Below are 21,416 nucleotides of genomic sequence, written 5' to 3'. Positions count from 1 at the left end.
AGGGGAAGGGAAGGGAGGGAGGGAAGGGAGGGAAGGAAGGGAGGGAGGGAAGGGAGAAAGAACTTTTGTCCCAATGGCGCGCGCCGCCATTGGGACAAATAGGACTTGAGCATACGCAGATTTTGTTATACGCGGGGTGGGTGGGTCCAGAACGGATCCCCCGCGTATAACAAGGACCCACTGTATTTGCATTCACTAACTTCTGGACTCGTCCCTGCAGTTGACATCTCAAGTAGATGTGACAGTCAAAAGTGCTTGCTATCAACTTCTGTTGATATGCCAACTGCGACCCTACCTGGGCCAAAGGGACCTTGAAACTGTGGTACATGCTTTGGTAGCCTCTCTCTTAGATTTCTGTAATGCACTCTACATGGGGTTACCCTTGTACCAAGCCTGGAAGCTTCAGTTAGTACAAAACATGGCAGCCAGATTGGTCACCGGTGCATCTAGGTTTGACCACATAACACCTATTTTGAAAGATCTTTACTGGCTGCCTATTCGCTTCCAAGCACAATACAAAGTGTTGGTTATTACCTATAAAGCCCTACATGGCTTGTGCCTGAGTTACTTGAGGGACCGCATCCCCCCATATGATCCGCCCGCACACTTAGAACATCTGGGAAGAACCTGTTGGAAACACCATCTTCCAAATACGTCTCCACATTCCAGATGGCCTTTTCAATAGCAGCCCCGCGGATCTGGAATAGTCTTCCCGAGGAGCTCCGTCTCATGACCCCCCTGGAAACATTTAAAAAGAGACTTAAAACCTTTCTCTTTTGTCAAGCCTTCCCCCCTGAAGAATGAAGTTTTACATCTTTGATACCATCGATTCTCTGCCTTACCCTGGATACATATGTTGAATGACTGTGTATAGAGTTTTTGTACTATTGGAATTTATACTTTTTATGATATTTTTATGAGATTGTCTGTAATGGTTTTTAATAGTCTGTAACCCCGCTTTGATCCAATGGGAGAGGCGGGGAAACATAAATAAAATTTATTATTATTATTATTATTATTATTATTATTATTATTATTATTATTATTAACTATGGTTGTATTTTTTTTCTTTCCTGGAAACTTGCCATAGACTGGAAACTGATGGCTTGTGGAAAAGCCATTATTGCTCGGACCACCACTGGTGTAGATGTCTGTTTGTTCTTAGACATACTTGCCACAGAGAGATGGGCCCTGTAGTGAAGTCCCTTTGTCCCTTTCTGCATATAGACCCCTTTTTATGAGTAACAAGGCTCCTCAAATACAACACTAAAGTACATTATCTATTAAAAAAAGTAAAGGTAGTCCCTTCACATGGATGTCTAGTCATTACCAGCTATTGTACAGGGAGCTGTGCTTATCTCCATTTCTAAGCCGAAGAGCCTGTGTTGTCCAAGGACTGCTCTAGTGGTCATGTGGCCAGCTTGACTACACCAAACGCTGTTTACCTTCCCACTTAAGCGTTACCTATTTATATACTAGCATTTGCATGCATTCAAACTGTTAGGTTGGCAGAAGCTGGGACTAGTGATGGGAGCTTACCCCATCATGCAGCACTCAGGCCTCAAACCTTCTGATCTTCCAATCATCTGAACTGGCATCTTAACCACTAAACCACCACATCCCCCATTATCTATTAGTCAGTGTGATATAATGGTTTGAGTGTTGGTCTAGGAGCCTAGGAGACCAAGATTTGAAGGTCACACTACCTCAGCCTCAGAGAAGAGCAATGCCAAGCTCTCTCTGAACAAATCTTGCCAAGAAAACCCTATGATGAGTTTACTTTAGGATTGCCATAAATAAGAAACAACTTCAGGACACAAAACTGAAATATAATAGCTGTAGTAAATGAAGGATTCTGAAAAACTGTGATTATTATTTCATCTAAAAGCTTAGTAATAAAAGTGCCATGGGATTCCTGTAAGACTTGGAATCAATCATTTTATACCCTAAATATAATATAAGAAACAATATACTGCAAGGAACAAAGAGTCTTATGGCACAAGCTTTTTTAAAGTACTACCAACTTCCTCAGGTGCATCAAGAGCTCATGCCATAATAAAATTGGTCATTAAGATATGACACGACTGACTGATTCTGCCACAACATTTAGCATGTCTTCTATTTATTAATTTAATTTTTGATTAGGAAAATGATGTAGTAAAGCAGTTAAATTTAAATAGTATGCTTAATGTTACTACATACATATTTTGAAGGAAGAACAACTCAATAGGGCTCTAATATGACACTGTGCTACTGACCCAGATCTGGACACTTATTAGTTTCTCATGGAAAGTTGTTCGCTTAGCACAATATATTAGTAACATATTATTTTCAGTATTATTTTTACATCATTAAAAATGACACACACACCCCCAAATTTCCTCAGTGTAATATTTCTGTGATGTTTATAAGAAAAGCAAAATTCATTTTCACCGAAAAGTTTTAAAAAGTGATGCTGACTCTTGTTACTTATATTAAAAATATACCAAATAGTGGCATTACTTTTAACATACTGCTTTCAAACTCTAGTAAAGCATCTGTATTAGTGGCAGCCCAGAGATCAAAGAGGAAGAAAGGCAGAATAGAGGCCTCTAGATGTGATAGTTGGTAGACTCTTGGTAAATTTAAAGAGGACAGTTTTGGTGGACAGCAGAAGATGAAAGATCTTTGTAGGATGCCAAAAGAGAACAATGTGGTAGTGGGAATTAATGGCACATTACAGGGATGTAGAGGTGAAGGCTACAAGGGAAATTGGGTGGAAGCTTTTGGGACAAGATGGGTTGAAGGAATAAATCAATGCTAGGAAAAGTAGAAGGCAGTAGGAAGAGAGAAAGTCCACATGCCAGATGGTTAGACTCAGTCAGGGAGGACACGGGCCTGAGCCTGAAGGACCTGAGCAGAGGTTGAGGACAAGGAGGTCTTGGAGAGATCCCATCCACAGGGTCAGCATGGGTCAACGTTGACATGAGGGCAGTTTACAACAAGATGTATGTATTTTTGTCTCAGGACAGAAATAGTATGAATGAATGAATAAAATAAGCCATAGTCATGGGGTGCAATAGCTTTCTGCCCAGGTTACTTGTTTTTTTCAAAACAGGATAAGTGAACTTCAGAGGCTGTGAAAGAACATATAATTGAGGAGGAAAGGGGGATGAGTGCTATAGTGTTGGAGACTAGCAGAAGATGGAAGGGAAGAATCATCCAGGGCCTAGGGTATGTGGGTGAGGGGGAAAAATGTAAGGTAAAACCAGAAAGTGAAAAGAAGCAGAAACACAAGGTTCAGGAATTAAGAGTAGTTTTTCAGCCACAGCATCTAGATCTGGGGCACCCCCCAGCTGTCCCAATTTGTCAGGGACACTCCCAGTTAATATTCAGTTCTCCCACTTTTTCAGCTGCTTTTAAAATGTCTCAGTTTCTCTCTCCTCCCACTTTCCCCCTTTGTCCTCATCTTATCACAACTGCTTGAGTTGAAAGTGCAAAAGTGGGTTGCTTCAGTTCAGTCACTAGGGTTGGTGTCACTCCAGTGTGGTAACTCATGATTTCACCCCCAGGCAGGCAACTACCCTGCATATCTGGTGGAGGGAGGGATCCAGTCTTGGTTGCCTCCCCCTGTCACTGCAAGCAAGCCAGGACTGCTGGGAATTCTTCCTGGCCCTGAAGAACAGGGAATGGAGGGGTGTGGAAGAGAAGGAGGAGGATATTGCCACTACTACTCTTGCAGCAGCCCTACCTGGCCTGGTGCCTGGAAGCCCCTAGTAGGCAGTGCCAGGTGCTGAGTCTTCTCTCCCCAGTCCCCTCAATGCTTGGGATGTGCTAGAGAACAGGGGATGGGGCAGCAGAAGGAGAAGTGGTTTGGCAGTGGCAGCAGGTGGGAAGGGGCTTTTGCCATCTCCCTTCGTCTCCTAAACACCTCACTACCCTCCCATCCTGCCCCAGCTGCTTGGCACACCACTTTGCCCTACCTTCCCTCCTGCTGCCCTACATTTCCTTCTGGGGAGGGGGAGTAATCCGTGGGCCCTACTGCTGCTGGTGGTGATGCCTTCCTTGCCCAGCCCAGCCAGCAGTTCTGACAGACCTGAAAGGGCTGCCAGATGGCAGCAGTACCCCATCTTCACCAGCAACTACAGTGGACCGACAGCAGAGGTGCCCTGGCCAGCGGAATTTGAGACAGCTGGTGAGTGACTGCTGCACTGTGTGCCACTCTCCTCTGATGGTGTCACCCGGTGCAGTTTGCACCCTCTGCACCCAATAGTGATGCCATTGTTTCAGTTAACTCAGGGAGAGGGGGAAAACAGGAGGGTGAAATCTTTCCCTTGTCTATATGTGTATGTGATTTCAAGTCACCTGTTAATTTACAACACCTCCATGAATTTTGTAGGGCTTTCTCTGTAATCTCAGGCAAAACAAACCACTGAAGCCTCTCCTAATTTGTATGTCCTTCCTCAGAACATTTGTCATCTTGACTGCACTCTGAGCTTGGTTGGCCACATGTGTCTTGGTTTTTATTTGTGAATAATTGGAGGATACTTTGGTAGAAAAAAAATCCCCTTCCGTTTTTGAGCTTCAGTTCATACCATCGGTATTTTTTATGTGGGTTTGACCTGGATAGCATACTCTCTTTCCAGATCCCTGACTCAGGTTCACGTGTTCCTATAATGTGTGCTTTGGCTTGAAATCACTAAAAAAGGGGTGAGTCGGACAGAAAAAGGAACCAGAGGTGAAAAACTTCTCACTTTTCACACTGTTCATCTCTGTATACATAGAAATGCCCTCAAGGTGCAGGATATGGGCTGTGGTCTATCACAGTTGCCCAAGGCCTGTCTTGGTTAACAAACACAACCTTAATACCTCAGGCCAGCTTTCACAGATCTTGCCTTTGGATATGGCAGTCAGACTAAAGGAAGCTTCATCTGGAGGTCCTTGTCTTCTTTCTAACCCAGTTTGTGGAACCTTTTGTGGTAGCTCCCTATGAATTAGTGGGAGTCAGAATTGTTTTACACTATGCCTGCATTTAAATTGCCTAGTAAAATCCAGTCCACCTGTACCAAACAAGAAAAATGGCTGCAGCTATATTATTGATTATGTTGGTCTCTGCACTTCTTCATAGCACTTCTCTGTGTCAGAAACCAGCAGATAAAACATTCATTTTCCAGCCTCTCTGGGAAGGAAGCAGTGGGGGTCTTTGCATCTTTAACTGCTTCATGAGACAGTTAATTTGAGTCTCCTAAAATCATTAAAGATTCTCTATAGTCAGAAAACCTCTTTAGCATTGCACTGAGCATGTATAGATTAATGCAGCAATCAGCGCGGTCTCTATACTGCAGAGGTTTTGTATTGATGGCAGTGGCTCCTCTGTCCTTGTTTGGTGTCACTGTTATAGTAATGTTTGACATTGCAGAATAATTTGGCATAGACTCAGGAGACAAGGACTACAGGGACTTTTTTTTTATAGACCTGCTTCATACTGATTTGATTTTTGGGTGTTTCCCCCCCACCCCTGTAGCGGTTACGGGATTGCTACAGTCACAGGCTGGATTTTAGCAACCTGCTCGGAGCTGGTTTTGCTTATTAAGGTGCTCCAAGTGGATGCTGCTATGTTTGCTGGTTTCCTCCAGTTTCTCCTTCATACGTTGCATTCAGGGACAGGTAATCTAGTGGTACTGTCAGAATGATGGACTGTGGATGTCTTCAGATATTATTATCAATAAGTCTGAGTTTTAAAAAGGTCTTGCCTTGTGGTAAAGTACAAGCATAGTTGCCTTTTGGATTAAAAGCACTGAGCCATTTTGCTCTTTAAGCTTTCCTTGCATCCAGAATATTTATCTAGATTTCTTTCATATCTATGTTATGTTTTAAAAAATAGTTTGCCATTGTTTCTGTTGTGGCTTTTTTCATGACAATGTGTTTTTAGAGTTAGAAGAATTACCTGCCTGCAATTGAATTTTTGAATAAGTATAAATCTTGTTAAGCTCTAAGTAATATGCATGTTAGAGTATGGAATAAGAAAAGAATTCAGAGGTTTTGATGGTGAGGGAATATATAATCATTCAGATATATTATTTTTAGCAAATCTGTTTGGCAGAAGAGAATTGATGTGCCCTGCATCTCCTGAGTCGTGCTGTGGTTAGTAAATTTCATAGCCTTAATTCACATTGCACAATGTATTCCGCATATTATCATGTGGTATGTTTTTGGATTTTTTTAAAAACAAAAGCAGTGTTTAGTTGAAAACATTACATTTTTATTTTATGGTTCAAATATTTTACATTTGATATTTGGTGCCTTATATGCCAAGAAGGAGAACCCAGACAAGCCCACTTTGGTTTGAATACAGAAAAACCTTATGAATTATTATTTGAAAGACAAAGTAGGTGTGTGTATGTGCCCAGATTTTTTGTTGGGGAAGGTAAAGAAACAAACATAGGAAGAGATGTAAATTGACTTTAATGGAGACTACTTCCATATTATTATTGATGTATCATTACTATTATGAATGAGAGACCATTTGTGAATATTTTAAAATGAAATTATATTGGTAAAGGTAGGAGAAATATATAGTTTGGTTTTCAGAGATCAGAACTTGTGGTGAGGGTTATCCCTGTTTAGGTGCTCATGGTATTTTGGATCCTCTCACTATACATATATATATATATATATATATATATATATATATACACACACACACACACACACACACACACACACACACACGTAATATGTTTGGCCCTTTGAGAAAGGGCTGACAGCCTCAGAGGTGAGTGGATCTGCTGGCAACATCATGACATTGTTCCCCTTAATTCTAGTATTCTGCTGAAAGGCAGATTGGTGGGTCTCATCTAGCATCACTGGAGGGGGATCTATTGGTAGTGCCTACAGCAGGAGAAGGTTGAGCTGGTTAGGCTTCACTGTTGGTAGGCCCTGACAGAGGTGCTGAACATAGTATGGGGAAGTTATATGTTTAGACCATAGCTCCCAGAATGCTCTAGCCAGCATAGTCTATATCTGTGGACCAAAAATATGATGTCTGTGTTGCTACTGCATTCTGTGTGGTGACTCTGGAACTGCTTTTAGAATTACTGTGCACAAATGCACACATATATGCAACCCAAATTTAATTAATCATGTTATTAAGATGAAGCGATTTAGGTCTGGATCATGGGCGTACAGGAACAACCCCTATTAAAAACACTATTAAATTATTGAGTGGATGAATGCATATCCTCGAACTGTCCTGACTTGCCAGGCACACTTCCAATTAATCCTCTGGCATTCCACATTTTCATCTACTTTTAAAATGTTCCGGTTAAATTTCCTACTCCCACTTTCACCCATGGTCCTCAGCTAAATTCATTTTGTTCAAACTGAGTTTACAGTATAAAAGTAGTGTGCATTCAGTTGACTCAGGGCTTGTCTACACTTGCCAGAATACTCTGTGCTGTCCCCAGAGTATTCTGGCCCAAATTTGTCTTACCTTGCTCTCTTCCCCTAGCAATGACAGGCAGCTCCCATGCGGTCTAGTTTGTCCCCCAGCACTGCTGTTAAGGTAAGAGCAAGGTGCCCAAACACACTGTGGATGCTGGGTGCCTTGTTCTGACTTCAGAGTGACATTGCACAAGAAGACTTGCCATCTTGACCGTACCCTAGCCACACATGTCCCAGTTTTTAATCTGTGAAATGTTGGAAGGTATTTTAGCTTAAAAATGTTTAAGAGAATGGTGCTGGTGATGTAGAAGAAGGAGAAGACAGCTGTGTTTTTGGAAAATGAAAAGTTAGGCTGTGAGAGAAGGCTTTAGTCCAGCCATCTCACTGGCATGTGTTTTTTAATGGGCAGCTTTCTTTGAAAAAAAAGAAAAAGAAAGAGAGAGAGAGAGGAGTTATCACTCATGCAGTCTGTCTCAAAGGAGTGTTGTGTTGTTTTCTTTCCCACTTAATGTATAATTCATACCAGCATTTAATAGTCAGGAAAACATTCAATGTAAGTTCCTTCTTTTGTGTTAATGTAACCTATTGAAATGGCTTGTATCATCCTTTCCGCTAATTATTTGTAAGAGAGATGGCTCCAACACCTCCGAAGTGTTATTGTAAACCAGATCCTGCTCCAGTGCCAGGACATGTGATCAGGTAACATTATTTCCTCTTTGTGTTTTGGCCTCTGCAATACTGGGATGCTTTGAAAAGAAGATATTAGAAAGGTGAAATGCTCTTTTTTTCAATGTATACAGATTCTCAAAGCAGAGAACAATCCCACTTAAAAGTCCATTTAAAACAATGACAACTAAAATATGAATACCAATACCAAGAATGCAAGGCATTCTTTTTTACATCCCACCTGAATAGGCCAAGATTCTAGACTTGGCAACTCTGGCCCTCTCCAGACGGGCCCTTTGCGGTGCGTCCACAATGTGCTAGGGTTGCCTCGGGGCGGCGAGTGCACACGCCCCCGCAACCCTAGCACGTCATGCACACGCCGCCGTTACGCAGTGCTTTACACATGGCGCACATAACCATTACATCGCAGCTGAGCAGCTGCGACATAGATGCACCGTCTTTGGCACTTTGCATCGCAGCAAAAAGGAGCCGCTTTTTTGAGCTCCTTTTCTGCTGCGCAACTGCACCGCACAATTTGTATGCTGCAGTGCAGCTGTGCAGCAGAGAGAGGCGCCTCCTTGGCGCCTCTTCTGGGCAGTCTGTGCCCCGCCTCTGTTAGGTAAAGCCTTTAAATTGGGGTGACCAACATTTGGCCATCCAGTTGTCCCTGGATTACCATTCCCACAGCCCTAGCTGACATAGTCATTGGTGAGAGGAATCATGAGAATTTCAGTCCAGCCACAGATGGGAGGGCACAAGTTGCCTATCCATGTTTCAGCCTATAAGCAGCCTTGTTGCATGAATACATTCATTCCAGAATCATGTGTCATACAATATGCAAACAGAAACATCTTATTTGGAGATAATTATAATGTACGTACCCTCAAACAGTTCACAGGTGAAAACCAGAATACATGTGGCTGAGCCACATCAGTGTAGACAAAACGGTGTGGGAAAGCAACAAGAGGGCCAAAACAATTAATGAGGAAGAACACACTAAGCTCAGGGTTACCAGACATCCTCCTATATTTCAGCCTTCTGTCCAGGAAGAATTCCAGAATGTCCTCCATTTTCAGTATGACTGAGAAGCAGGAATTTATATTTGTGTGAGTGTTTTTAGCTTTTCTTTTGCAATGTCCTCCCTTTTTCTTGAAGGTCATGCATTTTGTGGTGACTTGTCTTCCTTTGCAGTTAGGACATCTGGCTAAACTACTATTTTAATCAGAAAAATCCCTGAATTTATATACTGAATTTGGGAAAGACAGAACTCAGCCCTCTTCTTTCCTCCTCCTCTCCTCTCTTCTCCTCTCCACTCTTGCTGGCTCCATTAATTGAATACAAACTACTACTTTTGCATTTTGAACTCAGTTTTGTAGGAACTGACGTAAGCCAAAGATGGAAGGGGGAAGTAGTAGTAGGAGAGAGAAACCTGGACATTTTAAAAGCAGCTGGGAAAGTGGGATAGTAGAGGATTAACCAGGCCTGTTTCTGCCTAAATGTGACAGAGGAAAGCATCCATCCCTCACCTATTCCTTCCCTCTCTGAAATTCACATTCAAAGAATAATCCCTGCATCTCAGCCTGGAGATCCCATTTAGCAGGCATGGTCAAGAGTAATTTATCCTACACTTTTGATTTTCTGCTTCCTGAATTTTATCTAGCTACAGATCCATGAGATAATCCATCCTGTTTCCTACTTATCCTTGGGTTGGATTTTGTCAAGGGTTTTCAGGAGATCACTCACTCTTAAAAGTCCCACATGGAAAGGTCTCACTCAGCGAGCAGCTGTTGCTGCTTCTCCTTATTTCTGCTTTACAAAGAATGAGGAGACATGTCCCTGATTTAAAAGATTTAAAATTCAAAAGTAGATACAGGGAAGATAGCAAAAAAAAAAAAAAAAAAAAAAGGGGGGGGGGGGGATAAAAATATCTGATTATTATGTGATGTAGTGGTTTGAGCATTAGAAGATGACTCTGGAGAGCAGGCCATGAAAACTTATTGGGTGTTCTTGAGCAGGCCACAATCTCTCAGCCTCAGAAGATGGCAATCGCAAACCCCCTATTAAGAAACATGCCAGGAAAACCTCATGATAGGCTTGCTTTAGAGTTGACATAAGTTGGAAATGACTTAAAGGCAAGCAACAACAACAACAACAGTGGTAGGTATTTTGTTTCAGTTACAGTGGGTCAGTGTTCTAGAAGAGTTTATTCTTGAAGTTTTGATAGCATCTGTGGCTGGCATCTTCAGAGCATGCTTGCCTGGAAAGGAGTTGTATGCAAAAAAGGACTAGTGTCTGCTTGATTAGTGCTCATTGTCTGCTGGGAAACCCCTGACCCTGGGAGATTTCTCATTTGCATTTGTTGAGTCAATGGCTTCCCTGTTCATCCTGACATGGTAGTAGTTGGCATGTTGGCATAAAATACTGTTTGAAAACACTGAAATTCTGGACCATGCCAACCACTACCATGTCAGGATGCACAGGGAAGCCATTGAAATCCACAAACACCTGGATAATTTCAACAGGAAAGATGAAACCCTTAAAGTAAACAAGGTTTGGCTACCAGTCCTGAAAGATAGCAAGATAAAGACTCAACACATGCAAATGAGAAATCTCCCAGCAGACAATGAACACTATCAAGCAGACACTAATCCTTCTTTGCAGACCCTCCCACCCTGAGGCGTGCTATTAGCAACAGAACAATCCATATGCAAATCACTCCTGCCTTTCCAGGTCACACAATATATATACCCAACTCCTTTCCAGGCAAGCATTCTCTGAAGATGCCAGCCACAGATGCTGGCAAAACACCAGGAAGAAACTCTTCTAGAATATGGCCACATAGCCCAAAAAATCCACAAAAAAAAAACAGTTGGAATTGCACTTGTCCTCTCCTTCTCCCAGTTTTTCTTTTTTAGTGAAAATCTCAGAAGGGCAAGTTCATTTGATCTTTGTATTCACATATGAAGTGTGGAAAATTATATAATCTACCTATGCTTGCCATAGCCTGTACTCTTTCACAAATAGAATTGGACCTGAACTGATGGACTATTGAAAACCAGATGTTCTTCTTGTTATTTCAGTGAAATAATCTGCCATCTACTCCTACTACCGTCTAATTAAAAAGACTGTATGTGCAGTGCTGTGTAAATTTACAGCGCTTTACAAATAAAGGTTAATAATAATAATGTATTGTAGACTGGATATTTGGACCATTGGGAAAAACAACTCTGCCTTTAAGTCAGAAGTGGGTAACACATGGCACAATGGGTACAGGCAGCTTCCCCTAAAATGGCACCAGCAAAATTGCACTACTGATTCTGATGGCAATCTCCTCAAAACCTTTAAAGCAATTTGAGAAAGCTTCCTTTAATAACAATGTTATGATCTGGGGCCAAAACACACTGCCAAAATAATCCAATTTGAGGCCGCTTTAACTGCCTGGCTCAATGCTAGGGAATCCTGAGAATTGTAGTTTATTGTCGTATTAGAGCTCTCTGACAGAGAAAGCTAAATGTCTCACGAAACTACAGTTCCCAGTATTCCCTAACATTGAGCCAGGGCAGTTAAGGAGGTCTCAAACTGTATTGTTTCTGCAGTATATTTTGGACCTTCTTGCAGAAATCTGGTGGGAAACAAGGAATGACGGTATTAAAGAAACATTCCTTGTTCTCTTTAATTGCTTCTGTAGTTTTCCAGGGGTGTAGCCCATAGAGCATCATAGGGATAGAATTTGTCCTGGACTCACTGCCCATTCCTGCTTTTAAATCTTCATGTGAGCTTTTCTAGGATACATAGTTTGAAGTTGGTTTAATATCCTGGTTTTGTTTTAAAGCTAGCACTTATATATTCTTGGTTTGGATAAAACAGGAGAGTATGGTTAATATACGAGCAAAATGTTTGTTAAGGATGTTGCATAGAATTGGCCAGATATGCCCTCTTGATGTAAACCTACCTGTGAAGTGTTCACACACATAGCAATGTATCTTGTCTTATTTATGGCAGAGATAAACTGGAGGGGAAACACAGCCATTGTTATTAGACAATTGGGGGGGGGGAGAGTGGCCCACAGTTCAAATCCTATGTATACTTATTCGGAAACATTTCACACTTATTCCAGTGAGACATAATAGGTAAGTGTCCATAAGACTTCAGCCTAACATGCAGTCTTGTACATTTCCACTCAAAGTAAGTACCATTGAGGTCTATATATATACGGTGGTGATCTGTCTTTTTTCCAGTGAAAGCCAAAATTCTTAATGGCATTTTGTACCAAATAGTCTGATTCCTATTTTGGTTTTCTTTCCTTGTGACTCAGTTTATTATAGCAATTCATTTGTTGACCATTGTGGCATAATGAACTAGCATATCCATGATTCTCCTTCATTTCCTATCATTTAATTCATCCATCTTTTCTGTCCATTCTTTCAACCATGTGCCATCTTATTCAGTACATTCTCTCAGTGAATAAACCAGTAAGACTGATCTCTGTCTGTCTGTCACTGTAAGTGACCAATATGGTGACAAACAACGAATACAAAATGATTAATGTCATTAAATTACTAGTACTCTTATGCATGCTATTTCTGTACTCTATTTCCTTATGTATGTATATGTGCTTTCAAGTCACATGTCAATTTATGATGACACCATGAATTTTATAGGGTTTTCTTAGGCAAGGAATATTCAGAGGTGGTTTTGCCAATTCCTTCCTTAGCAGCAGGAAATTCAGAGCAGACTTAAATAATTATATAGTGAGCCCTGGTGGCACTGTGGTTAAATGCCTGTACTGCAGCCACTCACTCATGAACCACAAGCTTGTGAGTCCAGTACCAGCCAGGGCTCTGGGTCGACTCAGCCTGATATCATTCCGAGGTCATTAAAATGTGTGTCCAGCTTGTTTGGGGCAATTAGCTTACACATTGTAAACCTCTTAGCACATCGGTAAGCTGTATAGAAATGTACTTGTTATTGCTATTGCTAATTAGAAACTGACAGTTCCATGGAGTTGTTACTGTTGCAAGAATTATTGGGATGGGTCCAGACAAAGATTTTACTCCTGTACCTGATTCCTGAGAGTAATTCTCACAGAACCCAATAGGAAATACTTTGGCATAAGTATGTAAAGAATTATGCTGTAAGTTAATTGAACATGGGTCTCTATGAAATTAATGGGATGGGTGAATCATGCCTTAGCTTAAGTCTTACTGATTTCAGTAGGAATGAAGGGTAACTAATTTTAATGTGGGTCAGATCTTGCACATATTGAGCAAGTCTTATGAGAACACCAAAGCAAGCAAAATGGTGATCTAGCTTTACAGCAATGGGATGTTAATGAGTACATAACATGTATTTTGAGGAAATTGCTATGCATGGAGAAAATGCAAATGGTGGTACTGTTAACACTGGGCCCTAGGACAAAGGTCCTGGACGCTTCAGTCTGAAGGGCTCCCACACAAAGCCATGGAGGTATGCTGCAAATCCAAACCCTGAGCCAGATAAATAAAGGCTGTAGGAACATACCATTTTTAATTTGGCATTTTAATGCATTTTCTACCTTGGCAGAATGGCAGTTACTGAACTAATCAGATGCTACATTGTGGGACATATGGCTAGAAACGTACATCTAAATGTGTTTAATCTTTTCATCCTGAATGAGAATGCAAAATGAAAATTGGGGTGAGGATTGTTTTGGTTTGTCTTGGAGAACATCTGTGCATTTACAAGTCTGATTTTTGGGCACATCTATTATTGTGTGGTATTTAAAACGGTGGTAACTGCTGCCTTGTTGCACAGTCTGTTAAAACATAGAAGCATTGGATGCTTCTATGTTTTAACAGACTGTGTTTGCATCTTCATGAGCAATTAGCTCCCCTCCCTCTTTTCCGGCTGCTTAACTTCACAAAAAGAAAAGGATTACTTGGAGTAGATTTTGCAAAGCACAATGGAGGGGGGATGCTTGGTGCCTCATTCTCATGATGGAAGTCAAAGTGTAATTGGGGAATGCTTGTCAGGTTGTCTCTTTCACGCTACCCAATTATAGCACTTTGATCCCACTTTAACTGGCATGGCTGTGTCTTATGGATTCCTGGGATTGGCAGTTGAGAAAGGGTTATTTAGGAGTCTCCACCAGAGAGCTCTAGATGCAGCCATAGCAGTAAAAGTGGGGTCATAGTGCTGCAACTATGAAAGGGCCGACCTATCTCACTCACATGCCCAGTGACAGCAAAGGAGTGGTCAATGTCCCTTGGCCTCTCCCCCTACTAGTACACTGCTTTTACTGGCCACGGTCCTTAAAATAGCATTTGACTGGCTTACCCCTCTTTTCTAGACTCAAAGAAAGATTAAAATGATATATAATTGCAGCCTTACCTGGCTGGCACAGTGCTTTGCAGTATCTCTTTGTTCACCCGATGGCCTCGCCAAGGAGAGATGTTCAAAAGTAAGAAAGAAACAAAACAAAATCATGGGAAGCAGCAGCATCAAGGGTGGGAGGGGGAGAAAGGGAAAAGTGAGGGAAAAGGAAATATACAGCAGTACAGAAGGAGTGATTGAAGCAAGCCAACTGTCCAATGTGTATTTATTAAAATGGAGGAACGACTATCTCCCAAATGTTACTTTGGCCAGGGATCCCTTTAATCTGGCATCACCTTTATGTCTACATTTTAATTCTAGACATTTCCAGCTAAAAAGATCTTGGAAAACAGCCTAAAAAAGGCTGTGCCTGGGATCCAAGGGAACTTGCCAGTCAGCGTGGGTTGCAGTGAGATAGATGGCCTTCTGTTCAGAATGAACTTGTTCCATATAGCCTTTCACACTAGCAACATCATCACCTTGAAACACCAAAAAACACTTTCTTCCCAGAAACCATATTAGCAAAACATAACATTGGCCAACAGAGACCTTTATGCAGGAGTGGCACTGGAACATATTTCTCAATTTTGGGGCATTTGATTATGATTCAACTCATGATACAGTTGAAAGAAGTATAATGTTAATTTTAATATGCAACTGCAGATATAACACATCCATACAACCTTCTGTGTGGCAAAAATTACATATTGTTTTCCATTGATATGTATCTTCCAGGTGACTTGGATTATTACTGGCTGGATCCTGCTACGTGGCACAGTAGAGAGACATCTCCTATTAGCTCAGTAAGAAATATAATGGATTTTTATTATTTGTTGTCATTATAAATGCTTTTGTTCTGGTATTTCTTCATAGACTAATGCATTCCAAGACTGTTGCATAGGCTGTTTCTACACCCATCATCCTCAAATTAAATTGATATTTTGATTATGTACTAGCATTTTGTTGATGCTTTTTCAACTGATAAGAAAAAAAAAGTTTTTTACACATTTGTATCTTTCTTCCAAAATGTTTTCAAAGGTGTGATTAATTATGAGGAATTCAGTACTTTGGCTTGGATCCTAATAGTGTTTTCCACTCAATACTTTTTGAAATGTTTTCTAAATTATACCTTTAAAGGATTTTGTTGGAGAATTTTAATATGTATTGATTTTATATGATTTTATATATGTTTTATATTTATAAAACCATGTATGTGGTTTTATATGTGTTTTGTAATTTATTGTTGTTCTCTACCATGATCCATTGGGAGAGATGCGTAGGAAATAATGGTGGTGATGGTGGTGGTGGTGGTGGTGACACCTTGCATGGAATGGGCTCCATCCGGTGATGAGCCCTGCTTGCAAAAGCAGACTTTTGCTAATTTTTCATCTTTCTCCAAACATCCCCCCCCCCCAGCCAAAGGCATTTTCCACCATGCAGGGCAGGGAAATTCATCAAAAGATAATGTTTCTTCTGCCATCAGGAGAGTCCCATAAGCAGAAAACAGGTCATAGTTTTTTGTTTGTTTAGTTTTTGTGGGTTTTTCGGGCTACATGGCCATGTTTTAGAAGAGTTTATTCCTGACGTTTCACCAGCATCTGTGGCTGGCATCTTCAGAGTTTCTGTGTATAATATATGAATTAAATTAAATTAAATTGTGTGATCTGTAATTTAATTATAAATTATATGCAATCAATAATAACCTAACTAAAACTAAAGAATTCTAATCCTTTAATTAGCACAGGCTGGCACACTATTTATCCCACACCACAATACAAAGGCAATACAGAAACCACAGATGCTCCTTTTAAGTGATGGACAATTTTCATTTGCTGTTCAGGCCTGCTTCAAAAAATGGAGTGTTAAGGAATCCTTGGTTTCCCCTTATGGCCCTGAATGGGGGTACAGTAATGTAAAATACTTTTAGTTTGCAGTAACCTCTTCTGTACTGGGTACTTTTCAAGTCAACAGTATGGTTTTTATGGCACGGTACAGACCACCAAAAAACAGCGGCCTGCTGGCACCTGTTTTTCCACCAGAGGGAAGCCGCAGCTGCCAAACCATGTGGCTTCCCTCCGGCAGAAAAAGAACCCGCGAAAAGCAAGGACAGCATAACAAGTGCACCACTGTGTATACAGGGCACCGCCATTATTACGCCCTCGTCACATGCTAGGGTTGCAGGGTGTGTGGGCGCTCCGCCTCGAGGCAACCCTAGCACATGACGAGGGCAGGCCCGCATGTACCAGGCCTATGTTAAAGAAATCAAGGTATATAAATAATCATGTATTGATAAATGTTGAAATATATGCCCAGCACCCTTAACAATTTAAGTAAAATGTTTGCTATGGTAGATTCTAAAATGAAGGTTGTTTCACCAAAACTTGATGTGTACATGGAAACAGGAAGAGACCATTTCCTTGCCCTTATTTATTTTTCCTAGCATCCTGTAACGTGGCAACCTTCTAAAGAGGGAGATCGCTTGATTGGACGTGTGATTCTCAACAAGAGAACAACTATGCCGAAAGAGTCTGGTGCATTACTTGGACTCAAAGTAAGTAGCATGGAGGTTATGTTATGAATTCATTTCTCTTCATTCGTGATAATTTAACATTTTAATAGCGAAAGCTTTGCTACACGCTGATGTTTCAAAGGCTGCATCTACAATGCAGAAATAATCCAGTTTGACACCACTTTAACTGCCATGGATCAATGCTATGGAATTCTGGGAACTGTAGTTTTATGAGACATTTATTGTTCTCAGACAGCTCTGGTGCTACAACAAACTGAATTGCCAGAATTCCATAGCATTGACCCATAGCAGCTAAAGTGATGTCAAACTGGATTATTTCTGCAGTACAGATGCAGTACCTAGGAGTACTTATTTCATATTTTGTGGTAGGACTTAGAGATGAAAGTTAAACTAGTCCACAGTATTGAATCCCCAAGTGGTAAAGTGAATTTATAATCCATTATCCTTTCTTATTATTATTCTGCCCCTTTAGAGGAATGGCAGCATCAGTAGTTTTAAAGTCTTGTGTAGTATGATATCTAAAACATGTTCTGATATTTTGATTCAAAATATATGTTCTGATTCAAAAGCCATGAAAATATTTATGAATAAAGAATTTGATAGTAAATATGAATCACTTATTCAGTATATGGCAATAGTCGCAAGAATATTGTTTGCTGAAATCTGGAAAATGGACTGAGGCACAGATGATGAAGAATGATTGTTAAGATTCCTGAGTTAGTCCAAATGGACAAATTAATGTGGGTTGTAAAGGAAAAGCCAATTGCAGACTTTCTGAAAACATGAAAACTGTTTATGAATTTTTTGAGCAAAAAGAAATCTATTGGAGTAGTAATGTGTGATTATTGTTACTAGTAGTTCTAGTAGGATTATTTAGTTGGTTCTGTAACGGTGGGAGACATTTTTTAAAATCTTTTTTATTTTTATTTTCATTAGATTTAAGATTGGAGGGACAGAGCTCTACTGTATTTTAGTTATATTATCTTTTCTTTTTCTTCCCTGTCTTTTTCTTTTTTCTCTTTCTTTATTTTTTGCATATATTTTTGGAATGTACAAGATTTTGATGTTGATTGTATACTAGAGTGTTAGTGTTACAAATAAATCGCAAGAAGCAAAAAAAACCAATAAATGATATTTAGGCTAAATCTTTTCCTGTAAAAAATTCCCATTCTTGAGATATTCTTAAAATATAATTTGGTGAATTCTGAAAGTCTGATTTTTTAAAATAAATTCAGGTTGTAGGAGGAAAAATGACTGAATTGGGACGACTTGGTGCCTTCATTACCAAAGTAAAGAAAGGTAGCTTGGCTGATGTGGTGGGACATCTAAGAGCAGGTAACTCAATTACTGAAATGAATTTTTCTTATGGTTGTAAAAAGCCTGTGATGCTACTGTTCTCTTGTATGTTATATCTATATATCAACATACACAGTTTTCCCAGCATTTTACAATTAATATTTCAGACCAAAGCATTGATGAAAATATGCAGAGTGTCTATCACAACTATAAATAATTATATTGACTTTTTTCTTTATTTAAACTGCACAGAACAACAGGGACAAACAAGAAGAAACAGGAAAAGGAAAAAGAGGGGGGTGGAAAGAGGGGAGACATCTAAATAATTGCCTTAAGCAGGATCTTTCCACACAAATTTAGAGAATGCTACAGGCAAGTGTATAAATCTGTATGTACTACACAGATATCCAAATACAAGTCCAGTCATAGCTGCTGAGAGAGTTCTAGTACTTGAAGATGAAATTGTTTGGACAATATAGCTATAGCAATAGTAAGTACATTTCTATACCATTTATCAGTGAACTAGCACTCTCTAAGCAGTTTACAATGTGTAAGCCAATTGCCCCCAAGAAGCTGGGTACTCATTCTACTTTCTGTCTGTCTGTCCGTCCATCCATCTATTTCTACCCAGCTGCATTTACGCCAACATTTTCCAGTTTACTGTGTAACCTAAAAGACATCCATATGCACAAATCGATACAGGAAGAGAGATGTCCAGTTGATGATGAACAGCAATCAATAATTTGCATTATAATGCATCCATATTTTATAAAAGAAAATTGGCTTCAATGTCTGTAATAATGTATCAAATGACTATACAAACAACTATTTATGTAGAGCAGAAATACAAAGAAATACCAAAAAAAGGAAAATTCCTCCTTATTTTTATTTAATCCATTTGTTCATATTAATAACAAACATTTTATATGAGAAACAGTGATACCTTTATCTATTTATGCCTTCCACATTGCGTGGTAATTGCCATAAACGTCTGAAAAAGACACAGTGCTTAAGTGTATGTTTCAGGGTTTTCTATTGAAATGAATGTGGAAATTTGCTGATGTGTGAATCCTTGGAATGTAAAAGAAAACTCACCATTTTTCTTGTCCTCCATGGCAAAGATTATCTTGCCACACACAGTCCTTAGGGCTGGAGCATGGCTTTGGTGTGAGTTCTGGACTCTTAGGACGCATGCATCATTGAAACACCATATCTCCACTGTGACTCGAAGCAGCTTTATTTTGGCTGTCTGTAACAGGCCACAGATACCCTGTCAAAGAAATGTTCATCTACTGCAAGATTTTTAAATATTGTTTTGGGACTTTGGTGTGTTTCTAAATCAGTTTGTATCCCCTCCCCTAACCCTGTTGGCTTTGGCATGAAAGCTTTTCTTTGTTTGTTTGTTTGTTTGCATCCATTAATTTTTCACAAAATGTCCTGTGGTGCAAACAATAATCAAAATTGTGCAAAAACCTATTATGCTCTCATGCAACAGAGATAAACCTTTTGCGATTAGTTGTTTTTGCATGAAATAACAAAATAAGCAAAGATTTTATCCTTAGGGAGAGTAGCTCTACAGCTCTGCCTGGAAGTACTGTCTAGTGGCCAGAGCCAGGGAAGTGTCAAGATTTCCCATTTGCTATTATACAATAGAAAGAAAAGGAAATAGCTTTCTGTACACTAGTGAATTCCTTACAGAAAGTAATGGGAAGTAAGGAAAACATGAGCCTCTGTAAATCCCCTGTTGGTTCGCCAGTGAACTTTATTTCCAAACCCTAATTTGAAGTCAAGATTAGCTTTTTCAAAACTAAAATCAAAATTCTGTTTCAAGGTATTGTTATCTGTGAGTTACATAACCACAGATCTAGCTCATATGCACACATATGTGAAATAAAACAAATGGCAAGAAAGTAACCTCCGCTCCCCATTGTTTTTAAATTCAAGGTGATGAAGTTCTAGAATGGAATGGTAAACCACTTCCTGGAGCTACAAATGAAGAAGTTTACAACATTATTTTAGAATCCAAATCAGAACCTCAAGTTGAAATTATTGTTTCGAGACCAATTGGGTAAGTTTTAAATCATTGGCTTTGACAAGGTACAGAGTCACATGGGAGAGTTTTTTTTCAGTCACACAGACATGTGCACTCAAGAGTTTTGCATCTAAGAAAGTAAATATAAGAGAGATACATAGTCCCTCATATTTCACAATATACTTATTTATCAATAAAATTTACAAATAATATCATATCAATGTCTGGATTTGTGTACAGTTAATTAAAACTACAAAGTACATATTACAATAAAAGCAGATACATAAGTAAAACTTTGTCTGAAATGTATCATGCAGAGGCTGTAATTCTGTTGGTTTAATATTCCAGCACAGGCTGTGGCTCAATAGGAAAACAGCCACTGGTGCTGTGGCCATTAAGGAAGTCAAGCACTGAAGAAATGCACTGCTTGAAGCCAGAAGATTTTGTCTGCTTTTTCTCACTACTGCTACATGATCCTGGCAAAAGTTTACTTACTACTATATCTATGAATCAACAGGATACTGGGCATTAAATGCTTATCTGAAAAGAAAGTTAAGCAATAACTGGGGGAAAAAATTGCCATGTAGGGTCCCATTTATCCTCAATTATAAGAGTACTCCATAAATTGGGAAGTGATATACAAAAAAGGACTTCTGGTTGTCTCCAAGCAGACTCATGTGGAACCATGGATGTCCTTCTCCACACAAAGAGGTGTGCCTAGCTCTGCACAGAGAATGTCCCTGCTATCTCAGATTGGACACAGCAGAGGAATTTCTGGCCTTACTGCTGGTATTCCCTATTGGGAATATGAATAGCATGAGGGAATGAATGGCTCTGTCCAGAACCACTGTTGAGGCCCCTACCCCCAAATGCACCCTGCATCTACACACACCCTCCAGTGTGTGACTCCTGCAAAGTTCAGGTGAGATCTGATGGCCCTCGAGGCAGTTTCTAGATTCTGAAACTACCCAGTTTTGGAGAACTTGAAACAGGTTGGGGAAATAAAGTAATGAATCTGTTGTTCTATATTTTAAACTATTCCCACGTTTAAAAGATTTTTCTGGACAGGAGCCACACTGATAAATATATTTGGTTCAGTGCAGAGTGTTTGCAATCTAC

At 39.9% G+C, this 21,416-nt stretch overlaps 1 protein-coding gene across 1 annotated transcript in view; it reads left to right on the top strand.

Moving 5' to 3' along the window:
• RIMS1 (regulating synaptic membrane exocytosis 1) overlaps positions 1-21,416 on the top strand; it is a 336,871-nt gene that overhangs the window by 175,095 nt on the left and 140,360 nt on the right. The window contains 4 exon segments of the mRNA XM_042475735.1: positions 15,175-15,242; positions 16,880-16,990; positions 18,205-18,304; positions 20,210-20,333. Of these exon segments, the coding sequence (XP_042331669.1) occupies positions 15,175-15,242; positions 16,880-16,990; positions 18,205-18,304; positions 20,210-20,333 (403 nt within the window).

The sequence above is a fragment of the Sceloporus undulatus genome, chromosome 1 (assembly GCF_019175285.1).
Source record: "Sceloporus undulatus isolate JIND9_A2432 ecotype Alabama chromosome 1, SceUnd_v1.1, whole genome shotgun sequence".
NCBI classification, from domain to species: Eukaryota; Metazoa; Chordata; class Lepidosauria; order Squamata; family Phrynosomatidae; genus Sceloporus; species Sceloporus undulatus.
Note: the sequence above shows the minus strand (reverse complement) of the source record. Positions and strands in the feature narration are given on the sequence as shown.